Genomic DNA, 11,064 nt, shown 5'->3' with positions numbered 1-11,064 from the left:
CGACCTCATGGCTTGGTTTTCCAAATCATGTCATAATCAATTGAATTTACCACAGGTGGACTCCAATCAAGTTGTAGAAACATATCAAGGATGATCAATGGGAACAGGATACACTTGAGCTCAATTTCGAGCCTCATATTAAAAGGGCTGAATACTTATGGAAATGAGGTATTTCTGTTTTTTATTTGCATACAAAAAATAAAACCGGTTTTCGCTTTGCCATTATGGGGTGTGTAGATTGCTGAGGATTGCTTATTTATTGAATCCATTTTACAATAAGGCTGTTGCATAAGACAATGTGGAAACAGTCAAGGGGTCTGAATACTTTCAGAAGGCACTGTACAAATACGAACACATCAACAGAACAGGATTGGGAAATGCGGATATGGTACACATATCACTATAGGAAAGAGAGAAAGCATTTACACAGACCGATATACACACACACAGTAATATTCTCCCATTTGTATGTGACCCACTTTGCCTCTTTCTCTACGGCAAAGACATTATCACAAGCTGTCTATTGTACCTCTAGGAGAAACGCCTCATTGTACTTTGCTCTAATCAAATTAAAATGTGTAGGAGACACGACTCCTCCGAACATCACACCGAACCTCCAGGATACGGGAGAGATTATTGAAATTCAATCAGATGTAATTAAATATTTTACAACTGTCTTGACAATCGCAGGCTACACACGCACATCACACACGTACACGTACACACGCACACACAAACACAAACACAAATGAAAAACACACAGGTCCTTTCAGGAAACTCATTTCTCATTTGCATCCTATGAAAACTTCTCTGTCAACAACAGCTGTCTTAGTCTCCAGCTGGTGTTGGTGGAACAGGCTGATCCACTCAGGAAGGAACGTCAGTCATCCAGCCAGCCGGCTAGTCAGACTGGTCCCAGTCAGTAAGTCAATGAAAGTCAGTCAGTCGGACTGAACAGCAGAGGGCCAAGTGTGGACAAGAGAAGTTCAGCATCTGGATCTTAACAAGTTGGAGGTTCATCTGGAAGGTATAGGCCTTCACTCAGAGCCTAACACACGACATTTGAATTAGTGTCTTTCATGGAATCCGAGCCCCTGGCTGAAAACCAGGGCCTTGGACAGTACCACCTAATGTAGCAGGAGTCTGGTTATATGGTGCTGTCCAAGGGACTGATATCATCTCTTTTTATGTGTTTTCACTAGCATTAGATCCGTAGCCCGTTGCAGGGTAACCCTGTGCAACTTCTTCAACATCGTAATCTTGCAGTTCATTAAATATCGACCAGGTGTACTACTCTGCATTTGTACAGTATATTGTTGTATAATTATGGAATCCATTCCACCATAATACATACAGCCAGCAGCATACACATATGGAGTCAGTCACACTATCATTTCTGTCCTAACTGTCTGAGCAAATGCCTTAATCAACTCTGTATAAATACATTCATATGCATATGTTAGTATAATCAAATCCCATTGAGACGGTCAATAAATCATTTGATTTGGTTTACTTATGTATATCAGGTGTGTACCTATTAGATATGTATGAGGAACTTACATGTGGACAATTAGACACTTTTTAAAGTAGATGGCGTAGAAGAAAATAAACAAGTATTTCTGGCAGTTTTTGGCATATAGGACAGGATAATTAAATAAACGTAATACAAAATGAGGTTTGATAAATCTTACTTCCTTGAATAAATTGGATGACTTTGAAAACCAAAGCGTCTATATTAGCAAGTGATGGTTCTTTCATGTATTTCCTTTATTCTTAAAATATTTCATGATAAAAAAAGTGTCTCATGTAAATGATTCTAAAACTTTTCCCACAATGCCTCCCTTCTTCGCGCGTCATCATCATCTTCGTCTCTCAGGACTGGAGGTCAGCATTGTGCGACAGACACAAAAGCACAAAGAAATAAACTAGACATTATAGAGAAATGAGTAAGTAATCCACACCTTTTACAATGCAATACTGCAGCAATCAGCAGGTTCCAAAGGCTGCTCATTGACTAAAGTGACAATATCTCTGTCTGTGATGAGTTCAATTTTTGATAGATAGTGACTCTCAGGCCTGGAATTCAATCAGTTGCATTGAGGGTTCAGTCAGATTGTTTATGCTGTGTCAGAGTTGTTAACCACATTAAAACCGTACACTGCAAGACACTCTCACAGGCATCTGTAAAACATGACCATTAAATATTTAAACATAACTCAAGAGCATTTTTTTCTTCTTTTATCTGTGATTGATAGTTTGGGAGATTAGAGGTGTGAGAGGGGAGGAGCTTACTTGTCATGAGGACAGAAAGAGAGCAGGACAAACCAACGTCAGAGAGCTTGTTTTTCACGTTCTATGATGGCTGCCATTTTGTGACCACGTTATTCATGTCGAATAAGGTTCTCTACAAAGGTACGACATATAAAACTGTTAAATATATACGTTTTTAGGCCTTTCAAAATACATTTTCATGAAATGTATCTTTCCACCACCCGCCAGCCTCAAATCAGAAATGACAGATTCAATGTTCTTTTTTAAGCCTCAATGATGATCAGTAGTTTTGCTCTTCTACCGGTTTTACCAACCATGCTTATTGCAATGTGTCCCAATTTGTAGCTTTTGAAAAATGCAAATCAGATTTTTTTTTTAAATACATAGATGTACGTTTACCTATATCTCCAGTTTCAAAATACAGTGATGGGTTTAAGTCAGAGAAAAAAAAATGTCCGCAAAGTTTTTAAAGGTAACTCCTTTGATTGTATACATTTCCCACTAGACTCTATAGTCTATGTTCAGAATGACATAAAGCCCCAACATCTACAGCCATGACGGCAGTCGTCGTTGTGTAGCGAGAAAAACAAGTATCCATTTCTCTTTCCTAATCTGGTCCATCTCGTCTTACAATAAACTGTTCTTTGTTTCCTCTTTGGTCTATAAAAATATGGAGAGTGCCAAAGGTGTACTCCAGCAGAAGGCCTATTCACAGCAGAGCACAGGGCGAGCAGTGAGCATGTCATCTGGTCCAGTCTGGTCCATAGTCTGGATAAATCCAGTCCAACGTTTGGTCCAGTCCATAGTCCGCCGCTAGGTCAGACACATCAGAACGCCTCGGGCCAGCTTCACAATAATCCTGTTCTTTGGAATACGTCTCTCTGTCCCATTGCAGTCTAACAGAAGCAGGTATGGTTGAAGTAAGTGGGAGTCCTCTGTACACTGAACAGACAGTAGCTGAACAGTACAAGTAGTCGATCTAAATGGCTCCGTAGATACCACTCGCTCCCTCTCTGGACAAGGCGCTGACGGAAACCGGACCTCCACGGCACTAGAGGGTTCTGCTCATTTACAAAGCAGACGGACGCTAATAGCAGGGGGCAGACGGGACATGTTGATCCAATGACAGACAGTGGGTTATCTACAGCAGATGGTCATTGGTTGGTCGGAGCCGCAGAGGGGTGGAGCCAAGAATCAGGACACAGGAAACATGAAAAAGCTTCTCCAGGGTCAAAGATGTGACCTCGCTCTCGACTTCAAGTGCCCTCAAACACTCCAGTATTGGTTGCCGTTGACTGTGTTTAAGAGACCTGCAGATCAATGAGAACACAAGTTCTGTCAGAGTACAGGATAATCAATGCTAGCTAATCACAGACAATCCTTAGACAATGCTAAGTTGCTAAAACTTCAAAACATGCTAAATAAATCAATGCTTGTGGTAAAAGTTGCCCAGGCCATAACCACAGACAGATCTAGGTTCAGATAACCAAATGCCATATCTCAATGTTGACATTGAAGGGGGAGAAGAATACCTTGGACTAGTTATTAGGGTCCACAGCTACCTACTCCGCAATGACTGTCCCTAAATGAACGTTGTATATTTTACTCCCATTACTTTCGCTCCCGTTAATTCCCATAATAGATACTGTATGTGTAACTTATTCAAACGTCTACAGCTCTGAAATGAAGTTATGAAGAAATTGGACAGTCCCATACTAATCATTGTCAACAACAGTATGTTCTGGGATTCAAATATTGTGAATTCTTCTGGGGCATAAAACCATAGCAACAAAACAAGTCTTACAGTGCAGAACTGTAAAACAATTAATCAGCATCACAGAAGAAATCTGGAGAGAGAAAAAAAAAGTGTAGTTGGTCGGCACGCCATCTGGCCTATGTGTGGTCTCCAGCCAACTTGATAAAGGCATTGATGCTTTCCAAGATTGCCGGGGCTGCTTAATTTATAACAATGAACTCTTGACAATTACACAGAGTGCAAATTACCATGAAAGGGGGCAGGTGTTAGATTAAAACTGGGGGAAATCCGGGGATAAAAACAACAGGAATGGAGCAATCAGCAACTAAATGAACCTGCGTCATTTAATAGGATAATGTCACAGTGGAGTGTACTCAGTGGCTGCAGAGGAGAAGGTATGGAGGGAATGACCCAAGAGTATCCAGGCTAAGAAGAGGGACATGTCTCCCACTAATACGCCCAGTGCAGCACCAGCCAACCTGGCAATTAGCGCCATTAGAGGTTCTGTACTGTTGCCGCATCATTATGGCAGTGACAGTCACGCTGCCCTCTAGTGGTAAAATAAAGTTTACACTGAGACTGAATTACAGTAACAGAGTGGACAACAAAAGTGGTGATGTGACATGGAAATGAAGCATTCAATTGTTTGTTTGTTGGTTCATTCATTTTTCAGTTTGTTCGTTCTTTCGTTAATTAATTAATCCATCCATTCATTCAACATAGGCTAATAGAGAAAACATGGTAGCCTAGTACACTAGTGGCAGGGTGTCTCTGTGATATCTCAGGAGAATTTGAATGCAAATTACTTTAAATAGACTGCAGGCAGTGAGACTCTGTCTGTGTTGGTTTCCCTTTCTCTCCCACTACAATATCTCTCTCACACTGGCCGTGGTAAAAATATAATACTGTAAATCTTGCACACAAATCTGATCTCTATAAAAATGGAAACTGGCTATTAATGTATAGCATGATTATTGAATAGGTTCACATAGAAAATATGTCATTTCTTAATCTTATACTGGGTAAAGGGAAATGGGTGATACCTAGTCAATAGGACAACTGAATTCCTTCAACTGAAATGTGTCTTCCACATTTAACCCAACTCCTCTGATTCAGAGTACTGTATCTCCAGTAACAGATTTCTGATGCTTAGGAGAATACTAAAAGCAATCCTGCTGGCCAAAAATATATATTCTGCTTTAGCTGCTCAACTTTCAGGGTGACCCAAAACAAGAGCATCAATGAGATGTCACGTTATTGACAATAGCACAATTATTTTCACGGCACAAAGGTTTTTAGGACACGACAGAACTTCGGGTAAATTCAAATGGCGTGAACTACTGTGCTGCTACAGGGACATAGAACAAATCAATCAATAGCTATCAGTATTCTCCTGAATAAGAAAATCAACTTATGGAAATAAAATATGGCTTGAGGCCATCTCTCTCTCTGTCTCTCTCTCTCTCTCTCTCTCTGTCTCTCTCTCTCTGTCTCTCTCTCTCTGTCTCTCTCTCTCTCTCTCTCTCTCTCTCTCTCTCTCTCTCTCTCTCTCTCTCTCTCTGTCTCTCTCTCTCTCTCTGTCTCTCTCTCTGTCTCTCTGTCTCTCTGTCTCTCTCTCTCTGTCTCTCTCTGTCTCTCTCTGTCTCTCTCTCTGTCTGTCTCTGTCTCTGTCTCTGTCTCTGTCTCTGTCTCTCTCTCTCTCTCTCTCTCTCTCTCTCTCTCTCTCTCTCTCTCTCTCTCTCTCTCTCTCTCTCTCTCTCTCTCTCTCTCTCTCTCTCTCTCTCTCTCTCTCTGTCTCTCTTCCTCTCTCTCTCTCTCTCTCTCTCTCTCTCTCTCTCTCTCTCTCTCTCTCTCTCTCTCTCTCTCTCTCTCTCTCTCTCTCTCTCTCTCTCTCTCTCTCTCTCTCTGTCTCTGTCTCTCTCTCTGTCTCTCTCTCTCTGTTCTGTCTCTCTCTCTCTCTCTCTCTCTCTCTCTCTCTCTCTCTCTCTCTCTCTCTCTCTCTCTCTCTCTCTCTCTCTCTCTCTCTCTCTCTCTCTCTCTCTCTCTCTCTCTCTCTCTCAAATAGTAATAAAGGGATAATATGATTTAGATTGATAAGTGACAGAGCGTGTAACTAGGCCTATATTAAAGTGCCTGAGGAAGATGTGATCAAATGATTGAGGTGAGGTACTGTAGGCTAGACACGTTAGTATGATTTAGATTGATAACAGAGAAAGTAGGACTAGTAGAATCAGTGCATGAGGAAGATGTGATCAAATGCTACCAGGGCTGATTGGGGATCTTTATGTTAGACGTGTGTGTTTGATATTCCCCAGACTCTCCCCATGTTCTCCCAGGAGAAGAAAGTTCAAAGTTCAGTGCTGTTATCTAAATCAGCTCTTTCATATTACATTTCCTCTACACATCAAATAAACTAACGCTGTTTGAATCCCAGTGTAAATACACATCACACAGTGTACAGCTCATTAGGTCACCAGAGATCAAATTGTGTGTTTGTGTACAGTATATGTTGACTTTAATTCCACCATGACCAACTTTGGGAAACGCTGTTTTAGGGTACATATATTAAATATAAAAGGTACAATCATCACACTTTCTCTCTCAAAAAAAGGGGTACATTTTTTTGTCATCATCATTAATTTCCTGCATGTTCTACTGCAGGTGGATAAAAATAAAGGGTTTTAATATCTGTCTTTTTCCATGTACATTCATTGATTGATTCATCTTGTGCTACACAACGATGAATAACATACATTTTTCTACACTAAACCAATACTAAACCAATCAATTTTTTTGCATCCGTTACTGAAATGGTTGTTCAAGTTTAAAATGGCTCACAGTGCATTCAGAAAGTATTCATAGCCGCCCTTGACCTTTTCTGCATTTTGTTGTTTCACAAACTGAGTTTAAAATGGATTAAATTGTCACTGGCCTACACACAATACCCCATAATGTCAAAGTGGTATTACGTTTTTGGAAATTCTTACAAATGTATTAATGAAAATCTGAAATGTTTGAGTCAATAAGTATTCAACCTGTTTGTATTCAACCTTTTTGTTTTTGACAATCCAAAATATGTTCAGGAGTAAAAGTGTGCTTAACAAGTAATAATAGTTTGCATGGATTCACTCTGTGTGCAATAATAGCGCTTAACATGTTTTTTGATTGACTGCCTCATCTCTGTACCCCACACATACAATAATCTGTTAGGTCACTCAGTCAAGCAGTGAATTTAAAACACAGATTCAACCACAAAGACGAGGGAGGTTTTCCAATGCCTCGCAAAGAAGGGCACCTATTGGTAAATGGCTGAAAATGGAGAAAAAAAAGCAGACAGTCCTTCTAAACTCAGTTGCCAGAGAGGAAGGAAAACGCTCAGGAATTTCAGCATAGGGACAATGGTGACTTTAAAAAAGTTATAGAGTGTAATGGTTGTGTTCGGAGACAACTGAGGATGGGATCAACACTAATTACGTAACTGACAGAGTGAAAAGATGAAAGCCTGTACCGAATTAAAATATTCCAAAACATGCATCCTGTTTGCAAAAAGGCACGAAAGTAATACTGCAAAAAACATGGCAAAGCAATTAACACTTTGTATACAGAGCAAAAAGTTACGTTTGGAACAAATCCAATAGAACACATTACTAAGTACCACCTCCCAAGTTATCAAGCATAGTGGTGGCTGCATCATGTTATGGGTATGCTTGTAATCGTTAAGGGCCGGGGACTAATGGAGCTAAGCACAGGCAAAATGCTAGAGGAACATCTGGTTCAGTCTACTTTATACCAGACACTGGGAGATGAATTCACCTTTTAGCAGGACAATAACCTAAAACACACAGCCAAATCTACGCTGTAGTTGCTTACTAAGAAGACAGGGAATGTTCCTGAGTGGCCAAGTTACAGTTTTGACCTAAACCTGCTTTAAATTCTATGGCACAACCTAAAAATGGTTGTCTAGCAATGATCAACAACCAATTTGACAGAGCTTGAAGAATTGTGAAAAGAACAATGGGAAAATGTTGCACAATCCAGGTGTGAAAAGCTCTTAGAGATTCACCCAGAAAGACTCACAGCTGTAATCTCTGTCAATGGTGCTTCTACAAAGTTTTGACTCAGGGGTGTGAATACTTATGGAAATTAGATATTTCTGTATTTCATTATCAATACATTTGCAAAAAAAAAATCGAAAAACATATTTTTACTTTGTCATTATGGGGTATTGTGCGTAGATGGGTGAGTGGAAAAAAATGAATTTATTACATTTTGAATTCAGGCTGTAAAACAACAAAATGTGAAATAAGTCAAGGGCTGTGAATACTTTCTGAAGGCTCTGTAGGTCGTCTCCTCACACTGTTTCTAATCCTGACTGTCATTATGAATGCAGGTTGCAGATGAATAAAAATTCAAACTGTTGGATATCCTAACGTTGGCTGGATTCCAATAGGAATTACAAATCACTTTGCAAGCCAGCATAATGTGACTTGAAGGTAGGATTGCAAAATTCTTGTACATTTTCTACGTTTTCCAGAAATCCTGGTTGGAAAATTCCTGGGGAAAAAAAGGAAATGCCTCAACTATGATTTTGGAATATGAATCTTGGAACTTCGCAAACTTACTTGCAAGGTCTGATGTGGACAGTAATATATGAGATTCAGGCCACCCTGTTAGGGTAAAGGTAGGCCTCAAAATAAGGCCTTATGAGACATGTAATGTATCATCATAAAGACTTTAATTTGAATGATAATATACACCGAGGAACTCATTTGCTGAGAGAGCCACAGGACTGAAAACAAAACTAATTCAACAACCACGTCTCTGTCACTAACAAATACAGTCATGGATGGCAACTCGAATCTAAAAGTACAAAGGAGGGTACCACTCCAATCACAAATGGTTGTTCCACTTTAGGAACAAATCGAAACCTTTATTTCTGAGTGCAGGTGGCAAAGTAAGTTGGCTGTTTCTGCTATTCTATACAGTATCATCTCACTTACCACCTAGTTGTTTATGTCTCAGCCCACGTAACTACAATTAGTCTGAACCGAGACATACAGTACTATCTGAGATACATATAGGATGGCTGAATCAACAGAGAGTGGACATAAAGAAAACATAAACGGAGACTGAGACTACCGACTGCACAGTTTGTACTTTACGAATGATATCGTGAAAAAAGCACCGTCTTGCTTTACAACTGGCTTCATTCATGACACGTTAAGTAAGAGACGTGTCTGTTTCACCAAGACATACTGGCAGTATCTAGACCAGTCTATATGGTTCTGGTCGTATACTGTGTGTGTGTGTGTGTGTGTGTGTGTGTGTGTGTGTGTGTGTGTGTGTGTGTGTGTGTGTGTGTGTGTGTGTGTGTGTGTGTGTGTGTGTGTGTGTGTGTGTGTGTGTGTGTGTGTGTGTGTGTGTGTGTGTGTGTGTGTGTGTGTGTTTGTGTGTGTGTGTGTGTGGTGTCTCGTTCATTCCTCTGTGTGGATACAAGGCTCTGGGTGTAACAATTTCAAAACAACATATAAGACAGGTCAATATAATGGTACAGAACTTAATGGCTCTTCCTAATGCTTGACACATGGATTTTTGTCGTTGTTGCAAAACGGACTCTGGGGGCCTTTGAGCTCAAGGCGTGGAGTTTCTACACTTCCATAGAAATCGAATTGCAACACTAATATGTAATATCATATTATTACCAGTGTATCTTAGTGCACACTGCAATACTATCATTCTGCCAGAATCATAAAAATAACATTGGTTAGGTTAGACGTTTGTTTTCCTGTTATGCTTTGATGCTGATTCCTGTGTTGATGGATTCATTCTGTACCTTGCTTTGTGGATTATGCCCACCGTGGTTTAGAGTTGGTTGTGTAGGTTGTTCATGTCTGTAGTAATGGACCAGTGGTGGTGGTGGTGGTGGTTGGTGGTATGGGCTGAGGGTGTCTGTCATGGTCATCAATGCTCTCCTCCGCCATGGTACTGTCAGCGGAATGGAGGACCCACAGGGACTCCAGTCACGTCATAGAGCCTGGAGGGAAATTACAGAGGGGAGGGAGAAAGGGAGGAGGGAAGGAGTCATTTTGTAGTTTTCAAACCAGAGTGTTACCACAATGGACCAAAATAATTAGAGCAATATGCCCCACAGGTCAAAAGCCTACTGTGCAGCTTCCGTAAAGAAGAATACAGTAACAAAACAATCTATGTGAGATCTCTCTACAAGTCTTCCAAACCATAAAATACTTTTCAAATTGAAGGTGATGTGTGTGTGTGTGTGCGTGCGTGCGTGCGAGTGTGAGGGTATGTGCCTCTTTCTAGCTAATGGTTTGCAGCATGCACGGCTCCTCCATGCAGTCTCGGACTCGGGAGGGAGGCATGGCGGTGGTGGCTAATGGTTTGCAGCGGCTGAGCCTGTTTGCATGGCAGCCGGAGCATCTGTCCTCTCTGCAGTGGTTCTGTTTAAAGCCTCAACTGGATGTGTCCTGCACGGCATGCCAGCCACGTGTGTGTGTGTTCTGTCGTACCAGCCGGGCCCAAAGGGATCAATTACACAGCAAGGCAAGGCAGGCCGTATCGTATCAAACCCTGCACTACCAGCACCACACCGCCGGGAATCCTCCCAGTATACACAGCCTGCAGTTCTACACAGCCTCTAATGAGTTAGCTTGGACTGGGACTGTGGATGATCCAAATCCAAGGGATGTGTTACACACTCTGTTCAACACAGTCCTACAGTAGAAATACACTCTTCGAAAAAAGAGAACACGTTTTTTTTTCCCCCCCTAAGAGGTTAGTGTGTGCGAATGTAAACCCAAAAAATGTATTCCCATTCAAAATTATATTTTCCCTAACCTCTAAACCTGAACCTAACTCCTAAATCTAACCCGTAACCCCGATTCTAACTCTAACCCTCGTTGTAACCCTAACTCCTAAGCTTAAAATATACACACACACACACACACACACACACACACACACACACACACACACACACACACACACACACACACACACACACACACACACACACACAC

General features: G+C 41.0%; 1 protein-coding gene across 2 annotated transcripts in view; it reads right to left on the bottom strand.

Annotated features, from left to right (window-relative positions):
* Positions 1 to 1,486: 1,486 nt before the first annotated feature.
* LOC123994841 (chemokine-like protein TAFA-5) overlaps positions 1,487 to 11,064 on the bottom strand; it is a 199,678-nt gene continuing 190,100 nt past the window's right edge. For both annotated transcript variants that reach the window (XM_046297886.1, XM_046297887.1), the window contains exons 4-5: positions 9,861 to 10,061; positions 1,487 to 3,581 (exon numbers count right to left, since the gene is read on the bottom strand). In XM_046297886.1, the coding sequence (XP_046153842.1) occupies positions 10,053 to 10,061 (9 nt within the window). In that variant the 3' untranslated portion in view covers positions 1,487 to 3,581; positions 9,861 to 10,052. The remainder of the gene's footprint in view (positions 3,582 to 9,860; positions 10,062 to 11,064) is intronic.

The sequence above is a fragment of the Oncorhynchus gorbuscha genome, linkage group LG14 (assembly GCF_021184085.1).
Source record: "Oncorhynchus gorbuscha isolate QuinsamMale2020 ecotype Even-year linkage group LG14, OgorEven_v1.0, whole genome shotgun sequence".
NCBI lineage: Eukaryota > Metazoa > Chordata > Actinopteri > Salmoniformes > Salmonidae > Oncorhynchus > Oncorhynchus gorbuscha.
The sequence above is the reverse complement of the archived record's forward strand: the minus strand, read 5'-3'. Positions and strand labels throughout refer to the sequence as shown.